Source organism: Podarcis bocagei (assembly GCF_964188305.1).
Source record: "Podarcis bocagei genome assembly, chromosome: 7".
Lineage (NCBI taxonomy): Eukaryota > Metazoa > Chordata > Lepidosauria > Squamata > Lacertidae > Podarcis > Podarcis bocagei.
The window spans coordinates 91,659,375-91,674,510 of record NC_138132.1 but is presented as its reverse complement, the minus strand read 5'-3'; the positions used below and the strand labels follow the sequence as shown (position 1 = coordinate 91,674,510).

At 50.9% G+C, this 15,136-nt stretch overlaps 1 protein-coding gene across 2 annotated transcripts in view; it reads right to left on the bottom strand.

The window, feature by feature from the left end:
- Positions 1-11,580, bottom strand: part of CNNM3 (cyclin and CBS domain divalent metal cation transport mediator 3) — a 33,178-nt gene extending 21,598 nt beyond the window's left edge. For both annotated transcript variants that reach the window (XR_014009896.1, XM_081200945.1), the window contains exons 1-3: positions 10,080-11,580; positions 2,151-2,294; positions 543-695 (exon numbers count right to left, since the gene is read on the bottom strand). Coding sequence is in view for 1 of the 2 variants with exons in the window: in XM_081200945.1 (XP_081057071.1) it covers positions 543-695; positions 2,151-2,294; positions 10,080-11,565 (1,783 nt within the window). In the remaining variant the exon portion in view is untranslated. The remainder of the gene's footprint in view (positions 1-542; positions 696-2,150; positions 2,295-10,079) is intronic.
- Positions 11,581-15,136: the final 3,556 nt, after the last annotated feature.

Here is a 15,136-nt window from a genome sequence, read left to right as displayed (position 1 = left end):
TTTCACACACATTTTACTTACCAAGCAAAACAAAATTATATGAACATAACCAAAATATATTTTGAATTCCCAAGTTATGTTGCAACTTTTTAAGCACCCCTCGTTTTGGGAATTTGAAAAATGAAAAAATTAACATGCTCTAATGACAACCTTCTTCAATACATCAGAGGCATACATCAGATGCTGTGGGACTACAACTTCCACCAGCCCCAGCCAGCACAAATGCCAGCTGTGGTGTAAAACATCAGGAGGGCACCAGGTTGGGGAGAGCTGCTGTAAGACATGGTGCGCTCCCTGCTTCTTGGACTAATCTGCAGACTGGGACATAGCTATCAGCTGGACTTTGAGCATCTCCCATCCTTGTAACACAGTTATCAGCCACTTAACTGGATTAAAAACACACATTTCAGAGGGAAAATAAACCTTGGAATAAGCATCCAAACCCAGTGTAGCCCCTTGAGCAGAGATGGTGGAAGGTGGTGGTGCTGGTGGAGGGAAGGAACAAAAACTGCCAGACGGCAAGATCTCTTCCCTGCTCTTACCTCTGGATAAGAAGCGCTGCGTAGCCAGGAGTAACTGGGGAGAGATTTTCACCTTGTACTCATTGTCGGACACTTTGAACAAGGAGAAATCTTCTTTCCTGCGGTCCATCAAGGTCCCAAGTGCAGGCGGCTTCTTTTTCAATTTGTTCTCCCCTAGAGGGATGGGAGAGAAAGCCAAAAAAGACAACAGGAGGCAGAAGAATCAAGCCATCCATCCTTACTAGCACTGGTGGGTTCTCTTGTAAAACATGACGGTAGGGATTCAACAATTCTGCACAAGTACAGGAAAAAATGCAGAATACTTATGACTGCAGAACTGAGTTTCCTGGGAATCTTAGTTTTAATACCCCCCTAAGTTTCTAGCCCATGTTGTTCATATGTGTACAACTCCCCCCCCCCCCGGCGCCCATTATGATGCAGCCCAGAAAGTGAGCCTATTTTGTGTGAATTTGTATTTTTTCAGGGTGGAAAATTTATGCAGTATTTATTCAGGGTGGAAAAGTTAGGATAGCTTGGTATAGATTTTTGATTTATTTATTTAGGCACACACACACAGCCCTAGGTGTAAAGAGGAAATGAAAATCACTGATGCTCCAAGGAATAAAGATGCGTAGTCTGAGCACTAAACAAATTTCCTTGCCATTTTTTAGTAACTACCACCAGTTGTCATTCCAGCTGCAACTACCTAAAAAGGGCAAGCAATGCACTGCACTCTGAGGGCGATCAGTTATCTCCAACACACTTGAATCTTTGATTCCATGGAATTTCCACTGCAGGAGTCCCCATGCTCAATGGCACCCCAGCGTGCTCCCTGCTTCTCCAAATACAAATCTCCCTGCAGGGCACACATCCATTTATTAGCAGTACAGAACTGCCATCTCCTGAGTGAAATACTTGTGACAGCAGCTACACACTGTCTCCGGTTCTGAGCTGTGGATCTGGGGCTTCCCTGCTTTTCTTCCCCCAGCTGTGAACAGACTTGCAGCAGAACCCGTTGGCTGAGTGAACTTCAGGGCACACATCAGTCCTCACTTTCCTTTGCTCTCCTACATGAAAAGTTTATGTCAAATAGAAAACCTCTCCAACTGACAAAAGGGTGCAGGAGAACCTTTTCTAGTGCCAGTGTTTTAATTGCAATTGTTTTAAATAAGTCAAGAGAAGCATCTAAAACTGTAATCCCCTTCTTGCAACTTGACCTGATGCAGCCCCCATTTTAGCATCAGCTTTCTACTGCTTCATCCTCCCGCGTGCATAAATAGGCCAAGCTATTTCCCAATTCTGGAGGAGGAAAAGGAATTTGTATAAATCCTACCCCCCCCCCAACTTAGTAGCTATATACGAGGACTATAAATGCAGCAAAATGAGGTGGTAAACTGCACCACTTCCAACACAGGTGAAAAATAACACTTCTGAATACTCCCCTTGTATCTTCCCCTGCCCACCTGAACCAGCAAATTAAGCAGCTACCACCACCTAGGGTGCAAGTCCACTCCTTACAGGGGAAGGGAGGTTTAAAACATGTCTTTGCTAAACAAAAAGGGCAAGAGAGGGAGGGGAGCGGAAGAAGAGAAGCCCCAAACAGGCCATACCTGCACGAAACCCACTTACTGTAGTCATCTGACTCATCCATGATCTCTGATTTTATTATCTCCTCAATGACATCTTCCAATGTCACCAAGCCCATGACTTCGTAGAAAGGGTCGCCTTCACCTTCATTGTTTACCTTCTGAACAATCGCCATGTGCGATTTACCTGGGAAAAAGGAACAGGAAGGCACAGGGATTGGTAAAGAACAAGACTGTTAAGAAGAAGAAATGGGCAGAGGTTGCCACAAGACCCTCTTCATACACAAGATAAAAACAGATAGAGGAGAAGCATTGCAGACAAAAATATTCCTGCATCTGGTTCAAAACATAATGTGGTTTGTGCAGGCTTTGAGTGGCTAAGGTTCCCAGACCCACCGGGCTGCATTTTTACCTGGACAGACCGAGCAACCACAGAAAATGCAGTCCTGGATTCCTGGCTGGGCAACAGTCTCCATCCTTGCCCATCTACTTTACCTCCAGCAACATCCAGCACCTCCTATTTCACATTCCTACCACTCAGCACCTGACAATTAAATGTGCAAATAGAATAATAGCATGGAAACAGGCGGTCCATGCACAATTGCACCAAATATTCCAAAGGCAGGGTCCTAAGTTTTCTGGTGCAGCACATGGAGGTACAGAAGCCTTTGCCAACCTGGTGCCCCCCAGATGTTCCGGCCTGCAACACACATTTGGCACTTTCTGGCTGCAGCTGGTGGGTGCTGTGATCCAAAATATTTGGGAGGGCACCAGGTTGGCAAAGGCAAAGAACTATATTGATTTCCTCATGAAAAGAGCCCTACTGGATGAGATCAAAGGCCAATCTAGCATCCTGTTTCCACGGTGCCCAACCAGGCAATAGGAAGCCTGCTGCAAAGCAAGCAGTATGCAGAGGCAACCAGCCTCTGATGCTGGAGGTAGGGCACAGGGAGCGACGGGCAGTAGCCACAGATAGCTCTGTCCTCCATCAACTGAGCCACCAATTTGGGCTCAGTCTCTCCTGTGACAGAGACTTTGCTGTAGCGGTAGCCTGACTATGAAATACCCTCTCCATTTATTTATAGGCACTAACAGCCCACCTTCTGAATGTGGTCTGAGGGAGGGTATACTTGTTTAGTGCCTACTATGTCATCGTTTAAGCGCCAGGTGAAAACTTTTAATTTCCCCAAGCATTTAGCATTTTGCAATCTCAGTCTCTTGGGAGTCTTGCTCTAAAGCTACTGCTGTTGACCCCACCGTTTCGCTTTTAGTGGATCATTAGATGTATCCTTGTTTTTGCTGTTTGCATTTCTTAAATACAAAGTGAACAATGCAAACCTCATCTCACTAGCTAAAACATATCCTCTAGCCCAGCCAATTGCTCTGATGACAGATTACGAGAATATTGCACCCACAGACTGGCTCAGATCATAGGCTTCTCTGTGGAGGCTGCCGGCTCGCACCCAGACGAGGCTCCCGATAATAGCTGGGTTCAGCCGAACAATGCAAAACAAGTGGAATGTCCCCCTGCTGGCTCCAAGGATCTCCTGCAGGGTCATTGACGTGAAGGCTCCAAACAGCCCATCTCTCTCTTCAATGAGCTTCTCAAGGTTTTTAGACCACGCCTGGCTCCCTGGAATTTGCCCCCATCTGCCAGTTCTGGCCATGTGCCACCTGGAGCGACCAGAGCCCTTTGCAGCATTAGAAGGTAGCTGTTTTCTTCCTTTGAAAACACTCTGAACTCCTTAAAGGCTGGCAATGTTACCTCCTACACCAAGGCTGCCTGCTTCTGGCCTTGTTTGAGGACAGGAGGGAGTCGAAGAGAGCGGCAGAACCCCGTTTTCCATCGGGGTTCCTCCAGTTTAGTGGAATGAACTCAAGAGAGAGCAGCTGCTGCAGTGGCTAGGACTACTGGTGCCCAAGGAGGAAAATCCCAACGGCACCCCATGTTAACATGGGGCACAATGCACTTGAAGCTGGTAAAATGCGGTCTTGACTCTGCTACCACTCAGTGGATTTGTAACTGGCTGACTGACCGAACCCAAAGGGTGCTCATCAATGGTTCCTCTTCATCCTGGAGAAGAGTGACTAGTGGGGTGCCACAGGGTTCTGTCTTGGGCCCGGTCTTATTCAACATCTTTATCAGCGACTTGGATGATGGACTCAAGGGCATCCTGATCATATTTGCAGATGACACCAAACTGGGAGGGGTGGCTAACACCCCAGAGGACAGGATCACACCTCAAAACGACCTTGACAGATTAGAGAACTGGGCCAAAACAAACAAGATGAATTTTAACAGGGAGAAATGTAAAGTATTGCACTAGGGCAAAAAAAATGAGAGGCACAAATACAAGATGGGTGACACCTGGCTTGAGAGCAGTACATGTGAAAAGGATCTAGGAGTCTTGGTTGACCACAAACTTGACATGAGCCAACAGTGTGACGCGGCAGCTAAAAAAGCCAATGCAATTCTGGGCTGCATCAATAGGAGTATAGCATCTAGATCAAGGGAAATAATAGTGCCACTGTATTCTGCTCTGGTCAGACCTCACCTGGAGTACTGTGTCCAGTTCTGGGCACCACAATTCAAGAAGGACACTGACAAACTGGCACGTGTCCAGAGGAGGGCAACCAAAATGGTCAAAGGTCTGGAAACGATGCCTTATGAGGAACGGCTAAGGGAGCTGGGCATGTTTAGCCTGGAGAAGAGGAGGTTAAGGGGTGATATGATAGCCATGTTCAAATATATAAAAGGATGTCACATAGAGGAGGGAGAAAGGTTGTTTTCTGCTGCTCCAGAGAAGCGGACACGGAGCAATGGATCCAAACTACAAGAAAGAAGATTCCACCTAAACATTAGGAAGAACTTCCTGACAGTAAGAGCTGTTTGACAGTGGAATTTGCTGCCAAGGAGTGTGGTGGAGTCTCCTACTTTGGAGGTCTTTAAGCAGAGGCTTGACAACCATATGTCAGGAGTGCTCTGATGGTGTTTCCTGCTTGGCAGGGGGTTGGACTCGATGGCCCTTGTGGTCTCTTCCAACTCTATGATTCTATGAAGTTCTCCTGAGTGAGCACCAGTAAACTGAACAGGAGCTGTGCAAGAGCAGCAGAAATTCCTACTGCAGGAATGGGGAACATTTTTCACCCCAGGGGTGGCATTTTCTCCTGGGCAACCTCCCAGGGGTGGGAGGAGCAAGAGGCCAAACAGTGGGCAGAGCCATAGATGTGGTTCTTCTCCACTCCAACCACATAAAGACCAGAATTTTCTACACACCATTTATTCATCTAGACAAGCAAGCTCATTCTGCACTCGGAAGAATCCATCTTTTGGAATAGCAGCACCTATACTTCGGACTTCCCTGCCTATTGCCTTCACACAGGCGCCCTGACAGTGCCCTTTTCAGTGCTTGCTTAAAACATTTTCCCTAGGCATTCCTACCCAGGCATGCAGAATACTGACATGTGGTTTAATCTCTTTTTAGCCAATTGTTAATTTTAACTACCTTTTAAACGTTTGTATACCACTTCAAGGTTTTATTACAATCAAGTTGTATATAAATTTTGATAAACAAATAAATAGATATAAGTCACAGCCCAAGGCCATGTTCAAGCCAGGGAAAAGACACAAGTGAGGGTGTGGCCTGGGGAAAGAGTTTCAAGGGCCAAACAGAGAGATCTGGACATCCATGCCTGGCCCCTGGGACTGAGATTTCCCACCTATCCTGGTGGGTTTTGCTTCCAGGGTCTGCTCTGCCACCCTCAAAGATGCCTGAACAGAAAAGGCAGAAGAGGAAACAGGGTTGAAACTGGCCACAGACTTCAACACCCCAAGAATGTTTGGGAGAGATGAAAGCAAGCACTTCTTCCTGCAGCACACAGTTAAACTACAGGAAGCAGTGATGGCCACCAAGTGGGTGACTTAGAGAAGATTAGACAAAGTAATGGAGGAGGATCAGGCTATCACTGGCTACTAGCCCTGATGGCTCTGCTCTGCCTCCACAGTAGGAGTCAGGCGCAGCACTGCTTCTGAATGCCAGTTGCTGGAACCCACAGGAGGGGAGGGGGCTTTTGTGCACAAGTCCTGTGTGAGGGTTTCCCATGAGCATCTCTTTCGCCACTGCAAAAACAGGATGCTGGACTTAGTAGGCCACTGGACTCATCCAGCAGGGTTTGTGACAATGACCACAACTGAGCGGTAGAAGAACAACTGCTTTGCAACCCAGAAGTCACCAGTTCAGTTCCGAGGGTCTCTTTAAAATGATCTCCAGAAGCAGAGCTGGGAAAGGCCTTTACTCAATAGCCCTGAAAGCTGCCTGCCAGACTAGGCCACCGCTCCCCAACGTGACGATCACTGGGTGCTTTGGACTACAGCTCCCTTCATCCCCAGCAAGCACGGCCATGGCTTGGGCTGATAAGAGCTGTGGCCACCAGGCTGGGGAAGGCTGGACAATGTTGTCGATGATTTATTGTGTCTCTCCCTTTCTCCTGTGTGCTACTCCTTGTTTATGTGCTACTAGAGCAGGATCAGACTCCCACCACTGTGGATTTCTAACTCCCAAAGCTGTGCTGGGACATGCAGTCTGCACCTCCACTTTCTGCTCCCTGTCCCTTTTTACTTGTGTGTCATGTCTCAACAATTGCAAAGCCTGTGGGCAGGGACTGACTTGTCCATAGGTTGCTCTGGGATCCTTATGGCTGAAGAGCTGGGTACAAATGCATGCGGAAAACCTTACCCCCCACCAGGTGTTGCTGAACTACAACTCCCATCAGCCCCAGCCATCATTAACAATGGTCAGGGCGATGCAGCTGGTAGTGCAACAGAAATGAGGGCCACAGTTCCCTCATTTCTGCTCTAAACAAATAAGCAAAATGAAAGGCAGCACAGAAAGGAGGCGATGGAGACGGAGCAGCCAATCTTGTTCCAAAGGTTGAGGTGAAAGGGGGCAAAGCTGTTCATTTTCGTCACATGCCAGGAGAAGGGGAAAGCAGCTTCTTAGTTGTAAGGACAACCAATCTGTGTGTATGAGAGGGGGAGGGAGGGCTGGATGTGTAAGATTCTTAGGAGGCTTATTCTCCCAGAATAAAATGGCCTGGGGCCTGCTTGGAAGTGGTAAGGCTGGAGAACTGAACCCGTGAACTTGGCTGCTCTGTTTCTCAGCAGGGCAAGCCAGATCCCTGCAGGTATGCAAAGGTCACGGGTGCCACCCAGCTATTCCTGCCAAATGCTTCAGGAGGGAGAAGGGCTAGGGGAGGAAAAGGAGATAAACGTCTTGGGGAAGGCCTACTAGTTTAAAAACAAGAATATTTCCCTGCTCAAGGGAAGCCTACGCAGATACAACCTATGCTACAGGCACTCCAAGCAAGGAGGCCTGGACACAAGGGAAGCTTGTTGGTTTGGTCCCTTAAAGGTGCTCTGAATGCATATGCACAGAAAATCCTAAAACTCCTTGTGATTTTTCCTAGGGGAAGGGGTGGTGAGGAGAATGGGCAGCTGGGCACTGGAAGATGACTAGAGCACCGCTTGCTTTTAGAGAAGGGACATGCAGAGCACTTTTCAACAGTGGCATCCAACCCACTGCTGCCTTCCTTTCTGCTCTGGAGCAGGGAAAACCAGGAGACCAGACCAGGTTCAAGGTTTTGATCCCATCACACAAGGCCCTGTACAGCTTGGAACCAGGTGACCTGAGAGACCGCCTCATTCCTTCTACACCCAGCAAGCCACTGCGTCCTGTGGGAATCCCTCTCCTGACTGTCCCTTAAGTATCTGAAGCCCACCCCACAGCAACCTGGAGTGGGGCTTCTCCTGCTTGGCAGAACAGCATCCCTGTTGAGGTATGATCCCTGTTTACGGAAACAACTGAAGTGACATTATTGTTGTGACTAACTTTTCAAATCAGCCTTCTGAAAATAATGTTTTTAGGTCTCTACTTTGGGTCTTATTTGTATTGTTTTTAGACCTATCATTAGTTTTGGGGGTTTTTGTACGATGGTAAGTTGCCTTGAAACTTAAATAAATTAGTACTTCCATAAATGAATAAAACAATAACAGCAGTTGGGTTTTTTCTTTGCCAATATGGCCCCGCAGAGCCAAGACTCTCCAAGCTCCTTTTCTGTGTAGCTGTCACACAACTCAAGAGCCTTCCTTTGCAGCCACCTTAGAACTGGAGCTGGGGCAGAGATTGCCACCCAACAGGATGGCATCCAGCCCTCTCTGCAGCTCTGAAGTCGGGAGGAAGACTGGCCTCTTGCCCTACCCACAGACCACCATGGTGGAAGGGTTACCATGGAAACAGAGGGTGGTTCATTACACACTGGGCAACCACTAGCCTTGCTGCCTTTGAGGTGGTCAACCTGTGTCTGGACTGTACCACTTCAGGTGGGAGATGACAAGATGGAATGCTCCTCCATAGAAGCATGGTAGGTTTGGACCTGGCTTCCTCCCAGATACACCTTTTTGTACTTGAAGAGCATTTTGCTGTGGTTGTTGGTGCTCTGCTGGTTCAGAGGAACAATCCATTATATAGGCCCTTTCAGAAGTGATATATTCCAGAGACAGTATTATACATGCACGATGTATATAGTAAGGTCAAGTTTCTTAAGTCAAAGAGTTTGTTCTGCTCGGCATCTAGAGGGCCTGTGCTTACCCAGAAAAGTTCTGAGTGCAGAATAGGTTCCTACACACTTAACTCCAGCAGGTTCAAGGCCTAGATTGCTGGAGACATTATTGCAGCCTCTCAGGTGACCAGAAAGGACTAGTTACTGAACTAGTAACATATCTACACTTATTTGCAGCCGTACCTTGGTTCTTGAACGAAATCCATTCTGTAAGTCCATTCAACTTCCGAAAACATTTGGAAACCAAGGCGCAGCTTCCAGTTGGCTGTTCGGGTTCCAAAGCGCATTTGCAAACCGTAACACTCACTTCTGGGTTTGCAGCGTTCGGGAGCCAAAACGTTTGACTCACAAGGCGTTTGAGAGCCAAAGTATGATTGTTAAGCCAAATAGAGTTGTACTGTTTTTTTAGAAGCTGAATGTTCAATGGGGCTTCCGCAGCTTACAATTGGCTGCAGGAGTTTCCTGCAGCCAATCAGAAGCCACGCTTTGGTTTCTGAACGTTTTGGAAGTCGAACAGGCTTCCAGAAAGGATTCTGTTCGACTTCCAAGGTATGACTGTACAGGAAAGCATAATAAAACCAAGTGGGGTGGGAGAAGAAGAAATGAGGTTCCTATGCATTAGCGGTGCCTGAAGTCGTATTTAAAACCCCTAGCTGTCCACGTCCATGGAGGAAAGCAGATGAAACCTCCACAGGGCTGCCACATGGTTGCCCCTGGCCATTACCTCAGTGTGTGTATTTGCTGGGATGCTGAGATTGGCTGCAACTTGGACACTACATGTATGCAGCAAAAAAACCAAACCTACAAAAGCCCCACTTGTCAGCTTATACCTGGCCTGCTCATGTGGCTCATAGAACAGCTGGAGCAAAGCTGAGGTACTTGGCACAGCTCTTGCTGTACTGCCTGACTCAGCCTCTGCCAACCTGGTGCCCTCCAGCCCCAGCAAGCCAGGGGTGGTGGGAGTTGGTATGGGGAACCTGTGGTCCTCCAGATGAAGCTGCAACATTACCCCTCACCACTGGCCATGCTGACTGATGGACTCGAGTCCAACGACATCTGGAGAGAAGCAGCTTTCCCATGTCTGTTCTAAGGAAACTGGGGCTTCACAGAAGATAGTTTGAAAACCAATTGTCTATTCTCCTGGCAATGACTCTCTAGAGAAGTTTCTCAACCTTGGGTCCCCAGCTGTTGTTGGACTACAACTCCCATCATCCCTAGCTAGCAGGATCAGTGGTCCGGGATGATGGGAGTTGTAGTCCAAGATCAGCTGGGGACCCAAGGTTGAGAAATAGGGCTCTAGAATCTTGGGCAGACCTTCCAAGTCAGTGGCCTAACTGAGGGGCATGCCTTTTACCTCGCTTGAACTCTTCCAGCACAGCGTCCAGCTTGGTGTCGTTGAAGACAAAGTGGAGTGGGTGATTGTAGAATTTGATGATGGTGCTGAGAGGGGTGCAGTCATCAGGATCCACCAGGGCCAGGTCCTTTACGTAGAGCATGTCCACCAGGTTGGTGCGCTCGTCCTCGTAGATGGGGATGCGGGTGTAGCCGCTCTGCATGATCGTTGACATGTTGTTGAAGTCCAGCACAGCGTTGGCATTGAGCATGAAGCACTCGTCCAGCGGCGTCAGCACATCCTCCACGGTCTTGTTGCGCAGGGCGCTCTTGCTGAACTCTTCCCGAACAAACTCATTGTAGGGGTCACTGTTGCGCACCATGTCCAGGATCTTCTCCCGCAGGAGGCAGGTGCTGGTGTCGTGCTGCAGGGCCAGTTCCAGCACCTTGCTCAGCGGCAGCGACAGCGGGAAAGTGAGCAGCATGAAGAGCTGCGTGAGCCAGAGCCCGCGTGGCGCCAGCGAGAGCCCCCAGCGCGAGCTGAGGGCGAAGGGCAGCACCTCGGCCAGCAGGAAGACCAGCCCGGCGGCGCCCAGCACGGCCGGCGCCAGCATCCCCACCGCCTGGTAGAAGAGCACGGCCAGGGCGGCGTGCGCCACGCAGCCCAGCAGCAGCAGCGAGCACAGCACGAAGGCCCCGCGCTGGCGGAGCGGCTCCAGCGCCTTGCAGGCCTCGCGCTCCCGCTCCGAGCCGCAGTCGCGCAGCACGTACAGCTCGGCCGGCTCCAGCCACAGCGTGCTGAGCTGCAGCGTGCGCAGCAGGGCCAGCAGCGCCAGCAGCAGCGCCACCAGCGAGCCCAGCAGCCAGGCCGGCAGCCAGGGCGCCAGGGCCACGGCCGACACCCGCCCCGCGCCGCCCTCCTCCTCCGTCACCAGGATGGCGTCGCCCGGGGCGGCCGGAGCCCACGCCTGCCCGGGCCCCGCCGGGCTGCACAGCTGGAAGCGGCCGCCGCGCCCGCCGGGCGCCACCTGCACCGTCACCAGCGCCGCGTGCTCCCCCACGGCCCGCGCGCCCTGAGCCAGGACCTGGGGCGCCGCCTGGGGCAGCAGCGGCGGCGGGGAGGCGGCGGCGCAGGGGGCCTCGGCCGGCACGAAGGCGCCCCAGGGCCAGCTGCGGTTGCTGAGGCCGGTGCCGTAGAGGCGCAGGCGGAGCGTGGCCCCCGGCGCGGCGCGGATCAGGCCCCCCGAGGCCCAGGCGGCCGAGGCGCCCTCCTCCAGCCGGAAGCCCATCACCCGCGGCGGAGGCGGCGTCCCCGCCGGGCCCCAGGCCCCGGGCGAGGCGGAGGAAGCGGTGGCCTGGGTGGCTGCGCGGGCCCGGAGCTCGCCCGCCGCGCCCCTCCGCCCCAGCGCGGCCCGCCCGCCCGGCGGCAGCACCAGCAGCAGCAGAGGCAGCGCCAGCAGGAGCAGCGGCGGCGGCGGCCCCCCCGGCCCTCGGCCGCTGCCCACCATCGCCAGAGCCGCCGCAGCCGCAGCAGCAGCAGCGACAGGGGGAGGGGCCGCCCACGAAGGTCAGCTGACCGCGAGGCCGCCGGCGCCTCCGAACTTGCCTGCGGGCGCCCGGGCCAATGCGCGCCAGGAGCCCAAGGCGTCCAGCCAATGGGCACGCAGGGGGCGTGGCCGAGGAGCGGGGAGCAAGTTCGGCGCCGCCGTGTTATAAACAAGGCGGCGAAGAGGAGGGAGGGGCTGCGGGGGGGGGGGAGCTGCGATTTAAAGGGGCCGTGTCCCTCCGCTGCGCTGGTCTCGGGAGGCGGGGCCGCTTTCTCGTGGCTCCAGTAGAGATGTGTGGAAGTGAGAGCTGGACCATCAAGAAGGCTGATCGCCGAAGAATGGATGCTTTTGAATTATGGTGCTGGAGGAGACTCTTGAGAGTCCCATGGACTGCAAGAAGATCCAACCTCTCCATTCTTAGGGAAATCAGCCCTGAGTGCTCACTGGAAGGACAGATCGTGAAGCTGAGGCTCCAATACTTTGGCCACTTCATGAGAAGACTCCCTGGAAAAGACCCCGATGTTGGGGAAAGATGGAGGGCACAAGGAGAAGGGGACGACAGAGGATGAGATGGTTGGACAGTGTTCTTGAAGCTACAAACATGAGTCTGATCAAACTGCGGGAGGCAGTGGAGGACAGAAGTGCCTGGCATGCTTTGGTCCAGGGGGTCACGAAGAGTCCTGGCTTTGACCCCCCCTCCCCACCCAGCGCAAATAGCACCGGGTTGTGCCGCTTCAGACTCTGTGCATTCTTATTTAGGAGCAAAGCCCTGTGCGGCTCACTGGTACTTACTCTGAATTACAGGTGCAAATAGCATTTAACTGTACGGAAGGATGCTTCTCCCTCCTATGTGACCCAGTTGCATGCTTACTCGGGAGCAGGTCCCAGGGCCACGGAGGATTTGAGCCCCGCAGTAGTGGGGATTACTTCACTGGATTGCTTTCTGTTCCAGACATGGTTTTTGTTGGGGAGAGTAGCCAAAGTTGTTTTTTAAGAAATCAAAGTTTCTTGGGAAGGTGTGGGTAAAAATACCGGGGCAGGCTGCTTCTAGGAGGGGCAGTACCTCAAATAATTGAGTACTTTCGATGCTTTTCAATAATATTTGTGGACCTGGGAGGGCAGCTGCCCCCCTGCCCCCCGGGCTATTCCTATGGGGACACACAAGCAACAATTGCAATCTACATTCCCATTTCTGTCCCACTGTGCTATGATCCCTCTCCTCAAACAACATTGGAAGCAGACTTCTATCATCTCAGAGGATTGGTCCTCTCACTTGCTCTGCCCCTCCAAGGTGATAGGCAAGGGTCTTCCGCAGGGCTGCTGTCTGAGATCCTATTCACTGGAGATGCTGGATCTTGTGAACATAAAGCCTGTGTGCAGTCATGGAGACAGAGGCCCACTCCAAATATATGTTGAACACAATCTGAGTCAAAGGCACCAGGCCAGACAAGAACACAAGAAGTGCCATTTAGTGAGCCAGACCATTAATCCGAACTATGTAGTCCAGTATTGTCTATGCTGAGAGGCAACAGTTGTGGTTTATTATATTTATATGTTTATTTAAAGCATTCTTAGCCAATCTTAGGCAAAATGGTTCCTGGGGTGGCTTAACAGAGACAGGTCCTGCCATCAAGCTTACAGTCCAAAAGACACAACACAAAAGGAAAAAGAAATGAGAGTGAGAAGCGGGGGCAAATCCAGACTCGGGTTCTTAATTGCAAAGGTCTTATAATGACTAGCTGGAATGGGAAGTGTTTAAGGTGAGGGGAGACCAAATGTTGCTGGACTCGCAGCAGAGTCATGGCGTGCCCCCATTCTCTCTCTCCCTCTGCTGCAACCTCAGGGCCAAGGAGAGACATTTAGCAACTGGCTTTTAAAAAGTAGATTGCAGTAGGCTCCTGGTCCAGTTTTGGGAACCTGACATGGGAGGGGCGGGGGGGGGGATTAAACCATTGTACCCCACTATGGTCTCAAAGCAGATTGTGGCACCCTACACCTTCCACTTGCATGTGTGTGTGTGAAGCTCCCATTAGCTCCTTTAACTGGATACGCAAGGACCCGGGACCTTCTTGCTTGCAGTGCCAGTTGTAGGATTTGAGGGGCCTTGCAGCAAGGGACCCTCAAGCAAATCTCCTTAACCTCGAAGAGGAGGGATGTGCAAACTGCTCCCTGGCAAGACTGCCCGATCTTGCAACCCTCTACAGCTGACCCCACAAACTTCTTCTTCTCTTCCTCACCAAAGAGCAAAAAGGACCTTGAAGCAGGAAGTCCACCCCCCCCCCCCGGAAGCCAGGGACATTAGCCATCGGGCTTCTCTCTTCAAAAGAAGAAGGGTCTGGGGCAGAAACCTGATCCTTTCAAACTGGGCATGTCCAGGATCGTCTTCTAGTTCTTGATACTTTCTCCTTGCTCTGCTCTTCTGCAACTCCAGCTGATTTCATTTGATAGCTGAGCTCCCTGGCACATTGTGCCCGTGGGTCAGATTTATCTGTCCCTCATTCTGCTGTGCTTAATTTTTTTTATTATATATCAACAGCACAAACATAAAACAAAACCAGTACAACCACTGGAGTGTAATAGCAAAAGGTGCCCAGAAGCAGGAGAAGAGCGCAACCTCCCCCTGCATATTGCCTCTGACCCCAGAGGTAGAGCAGGACCATCATGCTGTCAACTGTTCAGAACACATCTGGCCAGCTGCTGGATGGGAAACAGCCAGCTCTGCCCCCAGCACTGCCTCGTGTGCCCACATCTGCATTCCCTGTCAGAGGTTCAGAGGGGGGCTCAGCTTGCCAAGAGTTATCTCTAGCAATGCAGATTAACGCTTTGAAATGAGGTCTCCTCCAAAGGCAAAATGGGAACTGCAGTTCACCCGGGACAGGTGATAGGACAAGCGGCACAGACCCAGGCCAAAAAAACCCAAACCCTACTGGAGCACCATTTAAAATCAGTGCAGAAATAAGACTGTCAAGTGACCAGATTAAAAACACAGCCTGGCTTCCTCCTTTGCCTTTAATAGCAGCTGCTAATTTAAGTAGACAAATCTGCTAACTGCAAGGAGATGAATATCACCCGCTGGTCCACCTGCCAGGAAGGGAAATTAGCTTATTGAGCACAAGAAGCAAGGCCTTTTCAGTGGTGGCTCCACATTTATGGAGCTTCCTCAGGAAATACAATCAGCTCTCTCACTGTTGTCATTTATATGGAACTAAAAACAAAATTGGGGAGCAGTTTAAATTTTTTTTAGTGGCCCTGTACAGGGACTGGACCCTGTCTGGGGTGGCTGGCCAAAATAGTATAAAAACACACACCATTTTGTTTCTTTTCATTGTTACTGCTTTGTTTTTTGTTATTTTAGGCACAGGAGCAGTGATAAGTGTAAAAGCTGCCAACCCCATTGGATTGTGGCCTTGGAAATTAAGTCTAGGACTGGGTGATATATCGTCCAAAGCCGGTTTGAAGTCCCAATTGTGATATTGGTTTCATAATTTTTGACCTGGCTATATCACAAGTCATGATTTGTGTGTATGCTATG